This window comes from Podarcis tiliguerta, assembly GCF_965153285.1.
Source record: "Podarcis tiliguerta genome assembly, chromosome: 8".
Lineage (NCBI taxonomy): Eukaryota > Metazoa > Chordata > Lepidosauria > Squamata > Lacertidae > Podarcis > Podarcis tiliguerta.
In genome coordinates, this window is record NC_139541.1 from 13,494,205 (window position 1) to 13,512,384 (window position 18,180).

The 18,180-nt window shown below is 48.1% G+C and overlaps 1 protein-coding gene across 1 annotated transcript in view; it reads left to right on the forward strand.

Annotated features, from left to right (window-relative positions):
• The window catches only part of NBL1 (NBL1, DAN family BMP antagonist), a 28,205-nt gene extending 16,406 nt beyond the window's left edge, over positions 1-11,799 (forward strand). Inside the window, exons 2-4 of the mRNA XM_083454379.1 lie at positions 784-978; positions 8,318-8,429; positions 11,038-11,799. Of these exons, the coding sequence (XP_083310505.1) occupies positions 812-978; positions 8,318-8,429; positions 11,038-11,283 (525 nt within the window). The 5' untranslated portion in view covers positions 784-811 and the 3' untranslated portion in view covers positions 11,284-11,799. The remainder of the gene's footprint in view (positions 1-783; positions 979-8,317; positions 8,430-11,037) is intronic.
• Positions 11,800-18,180: the final 6,381 nt, after the last annotated feature.

Below are 18,180 nucleotides of genomic sequence, written 5' to 3' on the forward strand. Positions count from 1 at the left end.
TTGCCAGCAGGGGAGAATTGCTTCTGTGTTTGAATCCTGCTCTCGGGTTTCCCAGAAGAGGCATCTGGTTGGGCCCTATGAGAACAGGATGCTAGACTAGATCAGCAGGACTCTTCTTCTATTCTTATGCCCCTAATCCACTCGCCAGCAAGCAATTCCCACTCGCCCATGTCGACTCCCGATCAAGTCCTTCATTGTTGTTGTTTAGTCGTTTAGTCGTGTCCAACTCTTCGTGACCCCCTGGACCAGAGCATGCCAGGCACTCCTGTCTTCCACTGCCTCCCGCAGTTTGGTCCAACTTATGCTGGTAGAACACTGTTCAGCCATCTCGTCCTCTGTCGTCCCCTTGTGCCCTCCATCTTTCCCAGCATCAGGGTCTTTTCCAGGGAGTCTTCTCTTCTCATGAGGTGGCCAAAGTATTGGAGCCTCAGCTTCAGGATCTGTCCTTCCAGGGGTGATTTCCTTCAGAATGGATCGGTTTGATCTTCTAGCAGTCCATGGGACTCTCAAAAGTCTCCTCCAGCACCATAATTCGAAAGCATCAATTCTTCGGCGATCAGCCTTCTTGATGGTCCAGTTCTCACTTCCATACATCACGACTGGGAAAACCATAGCTTTAACTATACAGACCTTTGTTGGCAAAGTGATGTCTCTACTTTTTAAGATGCTGTCCAGGTTTGTCATTGCTTTTCTTCCAAGAAAATACGATACGATATGCATATATAATGCCGATTCTTCTGGTGTTCTGACGCTTCTTATCCTTCTTGAACCCCTTTCCCCCAGTTCTAGGATTTCATTGGAAAAGGCCAAGATGCTGAAGCTCCTGGTGACCACCCTCGTCCCGGCCTTGATCCTGGCAGCCCCTCCTCCCATTAGCAAGCTGGCCCTCTTTCCGGACAAGAGCGCCTGGTGCGAGGCGAAGAACATCACCCAGATCGTTGGGCACAGTGGGTGCGAGTCCAAATCCATCCAGAACAGGTACAGTACTGGGCCAATGGATCCAACATCTCCAGATCTCCCATAGCCATCTTCCCCAAGCTGTGTCGCACACCCAACTTCCACTGTAGCCTTATTGGACTTTACCAATTGGTAGGGTGAGCATTGCTCCCGGACGGGAGGAAGGAAGTCAAATGACACCGAGGGTTGGTTCAGAGAAAGAGTTCTTTATTTCTGCTCTCCGGAACAGCAGAAAGGCACTTGCGTGGTCAGACCACAGCAAGTCCAAAGAAATGAGAGATTTCATGCAGTATATATAACCTCCAGGCACCCTCTCCCTCCTTCCCCAGGAATCCAGCCACATCAGCTTGTACATGCAGGTTGACATCACAGATGTTCCTGCTCCGGTACTCTTCACCATAAAAGGGTTTTCCTTCCTGTACTTCTGACCATAAAAGTGTATTCCTGTTCCTATACTCTTATCTTGGAGCAAGAGGTCACTAACTCTAAGAACACCCTCTGGCGCTGTTCCTGGACTAGGTCTGTGCATCAGTGTGTGGTAAGATAAGACCCAGACATGTCATCCCTACTCCACTGGAACAGCCAAGGTCATCCATTGCCGTGACTGATAAAGGAGAGAGCTTTGTTTATACAGCTGTGTTCTTGTTATGCATTTGCTCAACAGCTCGTTAATGCATTTTAGAAATGTTCTCTTGGAGAAAGAAGAAAAAGGGGGGCTTTGAGTCAGTTTCAAACTGACTGCACAGAAACCTGTTCCTTCACCACCAGCTCTGGCCAGCACGACTCTGGAAATTAATTTCTGCCTCTTCCTGTTAATGTATCACAAGTAAAAGCATCGTGGCTGTAAACCGATTTATAATTTTCCGCCGTGATGAAAAGTGGCACACATGGCACTGTTAATAGTTCCACATTTGTAAGAACTCATTTTTTTAACGTGGCAGCACCCAGCCTTTGGAACTCCCTGCCTATTGATATCAGACAGGCACCTTTAATAATTTTATTTTCTTTCACTTTCTATACTGCTTTCAGTGGCTGCTAAAATTTGTTGCTGTTGTTGTTTAGGCAAGCCGACCCAGATATCTAGAATACCCACATGTATTCTAATCTGTTTTTTAGTTTATTTAATTTTTAAAAATGTTGTAAGTAACTGTTTTTACCGATAATATTGTTTTATTCTTTTTGCAAATCGCTTTGAGGTGGGTGTTGTTGTTTTTACAGTCAAGCAGTATATAAATTTTATGACATCAAACGCTCGAAACAAAAGAATAATAAGTAAAAAATGTTGAGAACCCAAGATAGCAGGGATGTATCAATCAATCAAACCTTTATTGCATTAGCAAACTGCCATAGCAAAATAAGACAATACAAAAAAGAAAAAAGACAAACTAGAGACAAGCAACCCAGCAAAATTCAGGTGTTTTGGCTGGCGTAGTGACATTTAAGTTACCCAAAGACAATAATGCAAAGATATAGTAGCCAGCGCCCAAAAACTAGTATGCGGGTATATATAAAGCACAAAATGGCCCCAGAACAGACTCAGCATATTGAGTTAAAAGTAATAAAAAGATTAAAACAGGTCCAGGTCTAGGGCACGCTACCCTGTCAGAGTAGCCCTGAGTTTCAGAGCCTGCACTATGAATATTGCCACCCCACGTGAGATTTGGGGATTTGCGTCCACAAGAAGCGATTTCAAACAGTCTTCCTTAGATGTAATGGTGGACGGGATCAAAAGGAGGAGCTTAGATCTTATTGGCTCATAAATAGGGCAGTAGAAAAAGAAATGTATGAAGTCCTCTACTTCATTCATTGTGCATGGACATAGACGCTGGGTAATAGGGGTCTTAGAATAAATCCCCTGCAGGAAGGCCGTGGGTATAGAATGGAAGCGGGCCATAGTAAACGCTCTTCTCAAGTTGGGCTCCGTCAGGTCTATCAAGTAGTTGGCAAGTGATCTTACCACTTTCACTTTAGGGAGCCACATGGAGAGGCGAGCTGAGGTGGACTGTGCCCGGTCCATGGCCTCGTCTCTTGTAAGAATCCAGGCCCGGATTTTATGTTTGTCCCAAGAGGACAGCGAGTCAAGATTTGGGAGAGAGTAGCGTGCAGTAATAGTCACCATGGCCTTGGACCATTTATTGCTTTGAGAACACGTTAAAAAGGCTTGCCTGGCTAGTAGGGGACCTGGGGCATTGATTAATTTACAATAAAAGCTAATAATTCTAATGTGGGCTCTCGCAACAATGGAGGGGAGGCCCAGTTCTGTTCTTAACTGTGCTGCAACCGAGCCCTTGGGGAGACCCAGTATCTTCCGTGCAAAAGAGTTTTGTAGAATCTCCAGCCGTTGTAGTGTTTTTAAATTCCACCCCCAGATTTCAACCCCATACAGTAACATCGGGAGGACTTTGCTGATAAATGCTTTTCTGATTGGTGGAACCAGCTGGCCGCCTTTTGCATAGTAGAATTTCTCCAAGGCTTTGATGGTTCTGCGGGCAGCCAGGATGGTTGTATTTAGGTGAGCTGACCAGCTAAGCCCATGCTGAAAAATGATACCCAAATACTTGAATGCTGAACAATGTTCAATAGAATGGCCCTCAAAATTCCAGAGTGACTTCCGAGTTTTCATGCCAAAAGTAAGAATTTTGGTTTTGGCGAAATTAATTTTAAGGGAGTTGGTATCACAATATGTCATGAGCCCTCTGAGCATGTTGTTTAAGCCCAGCTTGGTTAATGACAGTATCACCATGTCGTCCGCATAGAGTAATATGGGGATCTTGAGCTGTTGTAAGGAGGGGGCAGATTGATTTAGGGCCTTCATAGTTGTGACGATGTCATTGATATAGAAATTGAATAGAAAAGGGGCCAAGAGGCAGCCCTGTTTGACCCCTTTATTCAGAGGAAAAGAATCAGAAAGAGCTCCCAGAGGGCCGAATTTTACTCTGGCCGATATGTCATTATGAATTTCCATAAGAAGGAGGAGGAGTCTCTTATCTATGCTGGTATGACTAAGCTTCTGCCATAGCCTATCTCTGGGAATGGAGTCAAAGGCGGAGGTCAGGTCCACAAAAGCCGCGTGTAGTTTGCAGTTGAACCTGTTTAGGTATTTATCAATCAGGGTAAGTAGAACAAGACATTGGCCAGATGTGCTGTGACCTTTGCGGAAGCCAGCCTGTTCCGGATGGAATAGCTTTGTTTCTTCTGCCCACTCAATTAATTTCTCTAGCAAGAATCTAGAGTAAACCTTGTATGATATGTCCAACAGGCTGATAGGTCGGTAGTTGCGCGGATCTTGTGGGTCCCCCTTTTTATGTATTGGGATAACTATGCTCTGTTTCCAGTTAGGTGGAATCTTAAGAGTAGCATTAATGGTGGTAAAGAGAGATGCTAAGATAGGGGCCCACCACGACTGGTTCGATAAGAATACCTCAGGTGGTATCATATCCTCCCCCGGGGATTTATCCCCTGATAGCATGCTAATTAGTTGAGTACATCTCTCTGGGGAGACTGGCTCCCAGGTGGGCAAGGCAGATGCTGGAAGGGTGGTGACTACATTTACGTCAGAATCTGAGGTGGAATACAGCTGAGCAAAGTGAGAGTGCCAGCTGGCTGCTGTGATGTTATTAACAATGAATGAGGGGGGTCTTAGACCTGCATTAATTAAATTCCAAAATTTCTTGTCGTCACGGGTTTTAATGGCCACTGACAGAGCCGACCAGCGTTCTTTCGCAAAGAGCAATTTCTTATGTTGGAGCAGCTTCTTATAGTATGAACGAAATTGGGCTAACTCCCTGATTTTGCTCTGAGTGCTGTCTGATTTCATGTCTGACTGGAGAAATCTAAGCCTACTTCTGCACTGTTTGCATTCTTGGTCGAACCAGGTTTGATTCTTCCAGGATAGAATCGCACGGGAAGGTTTCGTAAGCGAAGGGAGCAAGTAGACTAGAATTTGCTGGAAAATTGAGAAATGATTCACATTCGTTGTTAACAGCTGAGCTTTCAGGGCTAGGATCTCAGGGGAATTTAGGAGGACTTTTATGTCTTGCTCCAGGTAGATGTCCCACTTCTTGCGTCCGGGGGCCAAGGTCAATGAATCCTGGGGGTGTGGTGAGCTGGGAGGCCCCAGCTGTGTGTGGTGAAAGGAGATGGCAATTGGAAGGTGGTCACTTTCGGTTCTGTTGAACACATTGAAACAGTATGCCTCATCATTAAATGCTGAGGAGGACCAGATGTAATCTATAACACTTGCCCCTCTAGATCCTAGAAAAGTATAGTATCCCCCGGACCAGTCTTTGGGTGTGCCGTGCAAGCTGTGCAGCCCACAGTTTATAGTGAACTCCAGCAGTATGATGCCAGCCCTATTAATGGTCTTGTCCTGTGAATTCCACGTAGGAAACCACTCCTCTTCTATGAATAATTGCGACTTATCGGTGAATAAGCTTATATCTGCTCCGATTCTGGCATTGAAGTCCCCCATTATAAGGATCTCTGACTTTGGAAATTCAGCCCCAGATTTATCTAGAATAAATCTTAAATCCTCCCAAAGCTGATTTGAATGAGAGGAGGAGTAGGTAGATGGATTGTACAAGTTTACACATATGAATTCCCCAAGCGAGCTGTTAGTGATGTGCAAAGTTTGAATGTAATTACTCTCTAACCAAAAGATAGGAGAGATATTAAGCTGAAGCTCCTGCGAAACAAATGTTACCAGGCCTCCACTAGGGCGCCCATACAAGTGTGTTTTGGTCGCAGGAATCACAAAGGCGTCATAGCCCGGTAGGGATGGGGGGGGTGAAGATTCTAAGCACCAGGTCTCTTGTATACCCATAATCTGGAATTTCGCTAAAAACTCTTTCATATCCCCGTCATCCTGTTTGGACGTCCATCCTGCCACATTCCAGGATAGCACATTAAAGCAATTTGAGGAGGGACTATGTGCTAGTCAATTGCTCTGGTTGCTGGTGGGAAGGACATTGCCAGGGGTCTGAGACAGCTCCAGGCGAGGTACTGCCGAAGGTATCGAAGGGGTGGTGAGTTGATTGATGTGACCAGCAGGGTCTTCAGTAAAACCTGAGTTGTCTCTTTGCACAGTGGGTTCCTTAACGTTTATATATTGGCTTGAAAAGGTTGCGGATAAATGAGGTTCTACCAAAAGAGGTTGACTGGCAAAGGACGAGGATATAGAGTCATTTGACTGGACCGCACTGAATGAAGACTCCAGGTCAGGCATAGAAGAATAGGACATTGACAGATTACCAGGATGAGGTGTGTTTGGCGCGTTACTCTTTAAGGCGGAGGACGAGGTAGTTGATTGCAGATCTATTAGTAGAGGTGAAGGGGGTCTGCGTTGCGACGGTGTATGAGGAGCTTCCGCCAGGCAGACTGCCAAATCATCCGTTATTGGAGTCCCAGTATTTGGCAGGGGTTTCTGGGGTGTTAGCCCCTTCATAACTGGTTTCCTTTGATTTAATAGGTTGCTATGTCCAGGATTTGAGGAGATTTTCTCTTGAAGTACATGTGTAAGATGCTGCTTGAGTGTATCAAGCCTGTTTATAACTTCCTGCTGTTCTACTAATGGCAACTCGCCATAGGATGAAATAAGGTCCCTCTCCTCTGAGATATCCAGATGGCTGGGCCCGCTTTGGTCATGCTTCTTTGTTGCTGGAGTAGATAAACCAGGAAGCTTGGGCTGAGAGGGAGGGTGAGGTTCCCGGGTGGACAACTTGAGTTTCAAGACTGAGTTGCGCCTGTCTGGCGGGCAGCTACCTTTTTGTACGGTGCTGCGGAAGAGAGGTTTAATCCTGGTGTCATTAAAGACTCTTGTTGGGAAGATGCCCCAGGTGGCCAGAAACGCTTTACGCCTAACCAGTATGGAGGGAATTTTTGGAGACTGGAAGGAGAGCAATACTTTTTGGAGCCGATGGTGGTAGTTTAAAAGTTTCACTGTACTGAGGTCTATTAGCGGAGGCCAAATCTGAAGGAGTTGCCTCAGATGATCTTTGACGTCTCTCGAATTATTCCACCTTGGGGACCTGGGGTCCCTGCTGTGTATAGTTAGACATATTTTGTTTGGTTGTAAAATCAGAGATTGAGAGTCCAATTGAGTTTTTAGGAGGTGACCACCAGTACCACTTTCATGTCTAATAAGGGAGGTATACCTCTGTCTCTTTAAATCCCTCGGAGGCAGAGTGTGGTTGAGCTGGAGCTCTAGCAAATGGGCCTCAAGCTTTTGGTGGAGATTATCCACCTGCATGGAGATCCCATTTATGCTCTTAAAGATGCAGCGCAGGGTCCTGGTTATTAATTGGAAATGATCGAGTCCCATGCCATCGCCGAGGGCCAACTCGGGCTCCCCCTTCGAGGTGGCTCTCACCTCTTTGTCATTATCGTTAGCATTATTCGTTGTCTTCGAGTTCACCCCCTCCACTTCTATATCGGCTGCGAGGTCAATTAAAGGATTAAAACGATTGTGAGTTTCAACCATGTAGCTAACTTCCTCATTGTTTCTATTACAGTTAAGAAAAAAAGTATCAATCTTGGACTGTTTGGGCCTCGGGGGAGGCATTGCCTCATCCAGGTCCCTTGGCCGCTTGCCATGGCCCATAGTGGAGATTAGAAGCAATATCCACAATAATTGGAAGTATCCTAATACACCTTAGAGAGTATTGTAGGAAGCAGGGGAGTGGAGAGCGAAGAAGAAAGAAAAGTAAAGTTCGTTGCTTACTTACAATTCTCAGTCATTTCGGTTCAATGTCTTAAAGGTCAGACTTAGCAACCAAGTGGATGACTCTCAGGATTTTCTAGTGGGAAGGACTCCAAATGCCTGTTTCTTCTCCATTATGTGCACTTAAGTTCAGGGCAGTGCAATGGTGGTCAAGAGAGAATTAAAGAGCCTTTTCCTGTGCCTAGAAGCAAATGCCTCAAATTCCTACGGGAGAGGTTTCACCAATGCCAGTGATGCTGGCAGGAGGGAGTTTCAGAGTCCTCTGCTTATGTTTTCATTCATGCAGCAGCAGGGATGTAAAACAGGGATGTGGAATCTATGGCCCTTGAGCTGTTGTTGGGCTTCAGCTTCCATCAGTCAAAAACCAGCAAGCCTAATGGTGAGGGTAGATGGGAGTTGGAGTCCAGAAACAACTGAAGTCAGAGATGTGATGGAGGTAGCTAGGGGCAGTGAAGGCAAGTGATGGTGCTGCTCTGGTTCGCCAGAAGCGGCTTAGTCATGCTGGCCACATGACCCGGAAGCTGTACGCCGGCTCCCTCGGCCAATAAAGCGAGATGAGCGCCGCAACCCCAGAGTCAGTCATGGCTGGACCTAATGGTCAGGGGTCCCTTTACCTTTTTAATCTTCACCTCTCGTCCGCAGAGCCTGCTTGGGGCAGTGTTTCAGCTACAGCGTTCCCAACACCTTCCCACAGTCCACTGAATCCCTGGTGCACTGCGACTCCTGCATGCCAGCCCTCTCCATGTGGGAAGTGGTAAGTAATGCCGCTCAGGATGGAAAATGGCGTGTCGAGACCTCGCTGCCACCCCCCCGTTGGAAATAACTCACACAAGGACACAGATATTAGGTTTATGTTATTGGGCAAATTTTGGCCACCACTTTATTGAAATTACAGAATGTGAGCGGTATTGGCTTAGGCATTGATTGGACCTGACTATATCTGACTCCTGCCCATTGTGCAGGAAGTCCAGTAAGGGTAAGCCACCAGTAGGGGGAGCCCTGTCGATGTGAACCAACTCAAGCTCCACCTGGTGTGTCAAGGCCTTAGCCCCCCAGCCAGGCTTCAGACTAGATCAGGGGTCTGCAACCTGCGGCTCCGGAGCCGCATGTGGCTCTTTTACACCTTTGCTGCGGCTCTGGGGCGGATACTAGCGAGGGGAGGAGGCGCATTGTGCGCCCCGACACTCCCCACTTGGCGGGCACTATACTGGCTGTGACATCGCATGGGGGCGGTGCGTGCGTTAGTCACGCACCGTCCCGATGTCACCTTCCCGCCCGCCCACATGCTACATTGTAAGGGGCATGTACGCTGGTCACTGCATTAAAAGGGGGCATGTACGCTGATCACTATTTTGAAGGGGAGTGAAGAACACACACACAGAAAAAGATAACTTGTTAATTTAACATTTATTTCTATGAGGAGGAGTAATTCTGAGGGGTCAAACAAAGAAATAATAAAAAAGTGACAAAAAAGTTATTTTTATAATGATGAGTTTTGCGGCTCCCAGTTTTTTTTCCCTTCAGAAACGGGTCCAAGTGGCTCTTTTTGTCTTAAAGGTTGCAGACCCCTGGACTAGATCAACACCCCCGGATTCCTTTAACGGAATACCCTTAAGCATGGAGGGGCAGGTGATGGCCACACCTCCCCTCCCCCCCACAAGGTCAAACAGTGCCTAACCGCAACCCTAACAAAGTTGTGATGATTGCTACGAGGTAGGCGAAAACCAAGTGGCCACTGCCAATTTGCCAAGTGGAAAAATTCCTACCAGGCCCCTCGGACAACCAAGGCGACCAACCGAAGTCCATAGCAAGGTCATTGCCTAACCTGCAAAATAGGGAGGGAGGGTGATTGAGGTAGTGAGCCAAAGAGGAAGTCCTCTGGCTCGCTCCTCTGTTTAAACAGCTCTGGCCACTCACACCCCGGCCAGCGTATTGGCTGGCCGGGCTCTGACGTGGCTGGGATCCCCCAGGCAACGGAAGACAAAGTCCCCCACCCCCAGTGGGGAGTGGGTGGCCACACGGTCCACCACAACTCCTCCCCACTGGGAAGTGGAGCGGATTTGTGCGGCGATCGTCCAAGAAGGGCTGTTCGCTGAATACCCATTAGCATCCCCTCTTCAATTAATATATAGATGGAATATTTGTGTGGAGGGGGGGATTCACTGTGGGGCAGCAAGTAGGGGGCTAGAGTGGGAATCACAAGTGGGAAGAACGTTGCTGTTGCATCTGGTTGGCCAATGTCAGTGCAGGATGAGGGCTAAGTAGCCCACTGATCTGGTAGCCAGACTTAAGTTTCTTATTGGACCTCGCCCTTAGGTCCATACAAGACATTGTGATGGGTACTACCTGCAATGGCTTTAGAAAGAGGATTAGAGAAATTCACTAACTGTGATCGCTATGCTCTGCTTGTATGGTTGGAGGCAGCAATTATTCTGAATACCAGTTGCTACAAAAAAGCAGGAAGGCGAGCGTGCTCTTATGGTCAGATCCTGTTTGCAGGTTTCCCATAAGCGGCATCTTGTTGGTCCCTGTTAGATTAGGAAGCTGGACTAGATGAAACTTTGACCTGGCCCAACAGCAGGGCTCATGATGTTCTTAGATGATGATAATATATTATTATTATTATTATTATTATTATTATTATTATTATTATTTATACCCCACCCATCTGGCTGGGTTTCCCCAGCCACTCTGGGCGGCTTCCAACAAAATATTTAAAATACAATAAAACATCAAACATTAAAACACAGTAAGACATCAAACATTTAAAAGCTTCTCTATACAGGGCTGCCTTCAGATGTCTTCTAAAAGTCAGATAGTTGTTTATTCCCTTGACATCTGATGGGAGGGCATTCCACAGGGAGGGTGCAACCACTGAGAAGGTCCTCTGCCTAGATGCCTGTAACCTCACTTCTCGCAATGAGGGAACCACCAGAAGGCCCTTGGAGCTGGACCTCAGGGTCCGGGCTGAACGATGGGAGTGGAGACGCTCCTTCAGGTTTCTGGGCCAAGGCTGTTTAGGGCTTTCAAGGTCAGCACCAACACTTTGAATTGTGCTCGGAAACGTCCTGGGAGCCAATGTAGGTCTTTCAGGACTGGTGTTATATGTTAGATGATTGTGTTGGCTCCCTGAAAAAAGAGCGTGAGCCAAATTTCGGGAGGAGGCAGCCACTGATGGCCGCTAGCCCTGAGAGCTACGTACGGCAAGAGGCAGCAGTGCTTCTGAATACCAGGAGAGGAGAGGGGTCTTGAGTTCAGGTCTTGCTTGAGGGGTTCCTACAGGTTGACTGCTGTGAGAACAGGAGGCTGGGCTGGATGGGCCATTGGCCCATGTGTGTTCTGATGTCTTCTCCTTCCCCCAGGTGACACTGGACTGCCCCAGCAATGAAGACATCCCCAGGGTGGACAAACTGGTCGAGAAGATCCTCCATTGCAGCTGCCAGGCATGTGGAAAGGAGCAGAGCCAAGAGGGGGCGCTCCTCAACGTCTACGTCAACGGCGACGAGAACCTGCCGGCTGAGGGTCCTCACCCCCACCCCTACGGCCACCACCACCCAGGAGAAGAGGCCTCCAACCACCACCACCATGAAGAGGAGGCCAAGGACTGACCTCCGAACTTCGGGGGGGGGTGAATTGCCCCTTCAGCCCAGGCCTTGACGACTTACCCCCCCGCCTCTCAAATACCCATCATGCTTTGCTCTTGACAACGTGGTCGTGGGGAAGCAGAGGCCAAGCTGAAGGCGGACCTTTCACCGGGGGCGGCCAATGGGACGAGCTGGCAACCGGCGAGAGAATTGGGGGAGGGGGTGGTTGGGGGGGAGGGCGCCACTGACGAAATTGCACACTGCTCTAATATATTTGGGGGGGGGGAGGGAAGAGGGAGGGGCAAAATGAGAGAGAGGTCTCTGGGGGCCTTTCCTCTGGCGGACACCCGAAACAAAGACATCCAAAACGGCTTCTCGGTTTCTGGCTTTCCATCAGGACATTTCTCTGTGAAGACTACATATAGAATTGTAGACTTGGATGGGACCCACTAGCAATGTAGGAACCACAGACGCCGTGGGTCCGGTTCTGCCACTGGGGAATCAAGGATCAATCTCGGAGGAGCCGGACTGGAACCCCCCCCCCCCAAAAAAAAACCCCGTTTTGACAAAAGAGACTCTCCCCTTTGGTGCTTTTTTAGCAGCAGAAGCGAGACATTTCTTGCACGTTTGAGTTCTGCCCTCACTTGCCTTCACTGGCCCTGGCTACCTCCATCACAACTCTGCCTTCTTTTAATGCGGGGCTGGCGAGCTCGTGTCGCTCCTGGTGTCGCTGGACTCCAACTCCCATCATTCTGGAACAGTGGCCATGCTGGCTGGGACTGCTGGGAGCTGGAGTCTGGACGGCACCACTTTGCTTACCCCTGTTTGACTTCCTAGCAGCACTTTAATGAACGGAAGATAGAAGGGAGCAAAGGAAATTTAATTGGAGAGCGCTGGGCGAGGGGTAAGAAACAGGTGGGTCGGTTCTAGACCATTTTTAGCGAGCCAGATCTAGCTCAATATTGTCAACGCTGACCGGCAGCAGCTCAGTAGGGTTTCAGCTGTACCTGAGATGACAGGGATTGAACCAGGGACTTTCTGAATGCAAAGCAGACACTCTTGTCACTGGGGCCTGGTTTTCCTAAATATTCTAGTTCTCATGGTTATGGATAAAGGGCTGGATCAATGAGGAGGTTCACAGAAGGTAGTCTTATTCCAAGACAGACCACTGGTCCATCCAACCTAGGATTGCCAACACTGACCGGCAGCGGCTCTCCAGGAATTCAGGCAGAGGACATTCCCACACTTACTTGGAGGTGTTGGGGCTTGAACCTGGGATCTTCTGCCTACAACAGCAGATACTACCACCGAGCTACAGCCCTTTCCACGGGAATTTAACATAATCTGAATCTGAGTCAGATTATTGGATGAAGCGGCTGCCATCTTGCCCAACCTTTCCTTGAATTTTTAAACGTCTTAATCACTGAGTGTTTAGAGTGAGATTCGAACTCTTGCCTTTGTATACACCCAGCCTCTCTTGTTCTGCTGACTACAACACGCTTCATGGCTTCTCTCTCTCTCTCTCTCTCTCTCTCTCTATCTCTCTCTCTCTCACACACACACACACACACGTCATATATATTTCCAGCTTTATCGTTGTGTTATTCATCCCTCTTAATTAAATAAATTAGATCCAACATCCACATACCGTTCACTCCGGGTCTTTTGTCAAGCGAGACAAATATAGTCCTTTCAGAATGCAAATCCAAGAGCAAATATTTATGTGGGGCTGCTTCCCTCTAAGTCCTACTCAGAGTAGACCCGCTGCGGGTAACAGACTTAAGTCGGTCATGTGCAACAACTTCCGTGAGTCTAAGATAGTGTCATACAAGGGGCAGAAGAATTGGACACATAAGAGAGAGGCGATCATCCAAGCTTATTATTATTATTATCAGGGCGGCTTCCAACAAAATATAAAAAATACATTAAACATCAGTCATTAGGAGGTCTCTCCAGCTGCACGTTTCCTGATCTGCAGCCTCCCTGGCTGCCCACACTTCCTGATCTGAAAATGCCCCAGGGGAGGTGTAGGCTCATAATGGGAGGAGTTACCGTATTTTTTGCTCTATAAGACTCACTTTTTCCCTCCTAAAAAGTAAGGGGAAATGTGTGTGTGTCTTACGGAGAGAATGCAGGCTGCGCAGCTATCCCAGAAGCCAGAACAGCAAGAGGGATTGCTGCTTTCACTGTGCAGCGATCCCTCTTGCTGTTCTGGCTTCTGGGATTCAGAATATTTTTTTTCTTGTTTTCCTCCTCTAAAAACTAGGTGCGTCTTGTGGTCTGGTACGTCTTATAGAGCGAAAAATATGGTAACTTGTGTTTACCTGCCAAACTTTAATTGGCATACAGGCATCTGGGATGTAATCAAACCCATTTCCCCCCCTCTATGGCCACCAGGTGGCACTCTGGGACTAGCGAAGCTCCGTGGGATGGGAAAGGGAGTATTTTGTTGATACTAATGTTGATGGAAGGAATCTCTTCCGATTAAGGTCAAGGTGTGTCTCTTGCGAAACACCTGCGCGTAGCCAGGAGCTGTCTCCAGGGGGTGCAAGAGAGCACAGAGTTACAGGGATTTCTCTGCCTTTCTCTCTCCCCCCTGCCCCCCGGGCATCAAAACGACGACCCTGTAAAGAAGGTAAGGCTAAGAGCGACTGGACCAAGTTCATGGCTAAACTCGTGAACTGAGGGCCTAAAAAATCATGAGGACTTAAGGCTACAGCTTCATTAGCCTAATAGTTACTGCGGCCCTGCCCTTTCTAAGGTTTCAAGCAGAAGTCTTTCCCAGAGGTTGAACCCGTTTACAAGTCCTCGTCATAGTGTATCTTCTGTTTTTATATTGTGATTTTATTTTGTGAACTGCCCTGAGACCTGCGGGCATACGGCGGTATATAAATTTAATAATAATAATAATAATAATAATAATAATAATACTATTTCAGTTTCTCCCTGTGGGTTTGGACCAAGTCCAAGAGAGATGATTATCAGCTCTTTTTAATAGTTCTTTCTATGTATATATCTTTATTAGAGTAGAATTACTTTTTAAGGATTATGTTAGTTTTCCTGTTTTATGTGAAAGCCACCTTGACTCCCAGTCCTGGAAAAAAGGAGGCATGTGCTATGGCTCCCAATGGTCACTGGATCCTGTATGGGGCACCTGCTGGAGGAGAGGATCCTGTACTCAGGGCCTGATCCTGCAGGGCTTTCTACACACAATCGGGACTCCTCTCCTCCGGAGCAGCCAAGAGGTTCCTCCTGCTTGGCTCCTACAAGTTCTCGTCATGAGCTCCCGGAGGCTGCAAGCAGCGAAACAGAACTGCTGTTGCCTGTAGCGAGGGGGAACAAAGGCAAGAAGAAGAAGAAGAAGAAGAAGAAGAAAGGGAGTTTGGATTTGATATCCCACTTTATCACTACCCTAAAGCGCTGTGGGTTAAACCACAGAGCCCAGGACTTGCCGATCAGAAGGTCAGAGGTTCAAATCCCCTCGACGGGGTGAGCTCCCATTGCTCAGTCCCTGCTCCTGCCAACCTAGCAGTTTGAAAGCACGTCAAAGTGCAAGTAGATAAATAGGTACCACTCTGGCGGGAAGGTAAACGGCATTTCCGTGCGCTGCTCTGGTTCGCCAGAAGCTGCTTAGTCATGCTGGCCACGTGGCCCGGAAGCTGTAAACCGGCTCCCTCGGCCAATAAAGCGAGATGAGCGCCGCAACCCCAGAGTCGGTCGCGACTGGACCTAATGGTCAGGGGTCCCTTTACCTTTACCTAAGGAGTCTCAAGTGATGGCCAGTGTTGTGGCAGAGGCAGCTGGGGCAATAAAGGCAAGCGACTGGTCTAGTTCGGGGAAGGAGAACCTCTGCCCTCAGGGCGTTGCTGGTCTCCAACGCCCCGCAGCTTCAGGCAGCAGATCCAGTGAGAAGCAGGAATAGGATTTGGGAACAACAGGAAGGTCTCAGCTTCACCATCCCTAACGCACAGGCAGTTTGAGCTTGAGGTTGCCAATGGGGAAGGTTGGCACCTCAGTGGCCGAACAGGCACCTGCAGCCAGGAAAGGCCTGATTCTAGATCAGGCAGATTTGTTTCTCAGTTACTGCAAGGAGGGAGAGATTTACAAGAGGCCACTGAGTCTGCTTCTCCAGGAAACGGGAGGCCAGAGCCCCGGGGCAGCCCTGGAGCGGTTTGAGCAGGATGCAAAAATCCGAGGAGAGAGCGAGTTAACGCAGGTTGAATGGAGGACAAGAACATCCATAAAAACGGCAGAAGGGCCAAGGCTCGTTTCGTAAGAGCGTCGTTAACGGCCTTGCCGGATCAGACCAGGCTGCATCCTGCGACGCCAGGATAGGAGAACCCGAGGCCTGACTGTTGGCCATTCCGGCTGAGTCTGGAGTGAGTTGGAGCCCCAACAATGCATGGAAGGCACAGGTCCCCATTTCTGAGCTGGGCCATCACTTGCCTTCGCTGCCCCTAGCTATTCCCCATCACAACTCTGCCTTCTTTTAATGAAGGAATGTGGAACTCCTCCAGATATTTTTTTGGGGGTGGGTAAGCAATGACGCGGGTGGCGCTGTGCGTAAAACCTCAGTGCCTAGGACTTGCCGATCGCATGGTCGGCGGTTCGAATCCCCGCGGCGGGGTGAGCTCCCGTTGCTCGGTCCCAGCGCCTGCCAACCTAGCAGTTCGAAAGCACCTCCGAGTGCAAGTAGATAAATAGGGACCGCTTACCAGCGGGAAGGTAAACGGCGTTCTGTGTGCTGCGCTGGCTCGCCAGATGCAGCTTGTCACGCTGGCCACGTGACCCGGAGGTGTCTGTGGACAGCGCTGGCTCCCGGCCTATAGAGTGAGATGAGCGCAGAACCCTAGAGTCTGGCAAGACTGGCCCGTACGGGCAGGGGTACCTTTACCTTTTTAGGCAATGACAAACCTAGCCAGCATCTTAAAAAGCAGAGACATCACCTTGCCAACAAAGGTCCGTATAGTTAAAGCTATGGTTTTCCCAGTAGTGATGTATGGAAGTGAGAGCTGGACCATAAAGAAGGCTGATCACCAAAGAATTGGTGCTTCTGAATTATGGTGCTGGAGGAGACTCTTGAGAGTCCCATGGACTGCAAGAAGAACAAACCTATCCATTCTGAAGGAAATCAGCCCTGAGTGCTCACTGGAAGGACAGATCCTGAAGCTGAGGCTCCAATACTTTGGCCACCTCATGAGAAGAGAAGACTCCCTGGAAAAGACCCTGATGCTGGGAAAGATGGAGGGCACAAGGAGAAGGAGACGACAGAGGACGAGATGGTTGGACAGTGTTCTCTAAGCTACCAGCATGAGTTTGACCAAACTGCGGGAGGCAGTTGAAGACAGGAATGCCTGGCGCGCTCTGGTCCATGGGGTCACAAAGAGTCGGACACGACTAAACGACTAAACAACAACAACAACAAAGGCAATGTTGGCTGGAGCTCCGGGGATCGGGAGCCCAGCAAATTCTGGAGGGCTGCACGTTCTCCATTCTTGAACCAGACCATCACTTGCCTTCGCTTCCACCACCCCCGGTCACAACTCTGCCTTCTTTTAATGAAGGAATGGGGAACTCCTCCAGATTTTTTTTGGGGGGGCGCGTGTAGGCAATGTTGGCTGGAGCTCTGGGGAGATGGGAATCCTTGGAGAACTTCAGATTTGGAAAGCCTGGTCTGTCACACCTCTTCCTTGCAGTGCAGTCCTGTACATTAGGGTCGGAGAACTTGTGTGTCTCCAGACTCACACAGGGCATAGTTAAACTATGGAACTCACTGCCACAGGAGGCAGTGACAACCACCAACCGGGATGGCTTAGGAAAAGGAAAGTTATCAGCAACCACTAGACAAGTTGGCTAGGCTCTGCCTCCACAGTCAGAGGCAGGGATGCTTCTGAATATCTTTTGTGGGGAAGGATGAGCTTGTGCTCAGACCCAATGGGGCACCAATGGATTCAAACCGCAAGAAAGGAGAGTCCAACTAAACATTAGCAAGAACTTTCTGAGAGCAAGAGCTGTTTGACAGGGGAAAGCTGAGGGAAGGGTGGGATAGCCTTCTGCCATCTGCCAGGGATTCTTAATTTTTTAAAAAAAATTTTTTTATTAAGTTTTCCATATTTATCATTATCACATTCTATTACATAGCTCTGTAACCTGAAACCTTGCTCCTACTGAGCAACAACCTCCTTCCCTCCCTTTTTCTGACTTCCAGATATCTTTACTAGATTCTTAGCATTTCTATAACTACTTTTTAACCTTCTATCTTCTTTTTGTACTTCACCTCATTATATGTAAATCAGTTTCTTATATTCACATTACAAAACATTTCAACTTAAACCTACAAACGTTTTCAGATGTTTACAATGCTCTTTCATATATAATACAAATTTGCCCCAGTCCTTTTGAAACAGTTCGTTGCGCTGATTCCGGGATCTTCCCCGTCAGCTTTGCTAACTCCACATATTCCACCATCTTACTCCGCCATTCTTCCAATGTTGGAATTTCCTGCTGCTTCCATTTCTGCGCCAGAAGTATCCTTGCAGCCATTGTGGCATACCTAAACAAATTTACACCTTTTTTGGAATATCCTCTCCAACTAAACCTAACAGAAATGCCTCTGGTATTTTGTTAAAATCTGCCAGGGATTCTTCAGCTGTGATTTCCGCATTGCAGGGGGTTGGACTAGATGATCCTTCGGGGGGGGGGGAACCCTTCCATTTCTGGTTGGCCACTTTGAGAACAGGATGTCAGACAAGGTAGGCCACAGGCCTGATCCAGCAGACTCCTGTTACGTTCCCTGCTTCTACAAATATTCAGAGGGAATGACTCCAGGATTCTGAAGAGCTTGGAAAATGTTAACAATTGTGTGTGTTGTTTTTTTTAAACAACAACAACAACAGCAACAACCTAGTAACTGTTTCTACG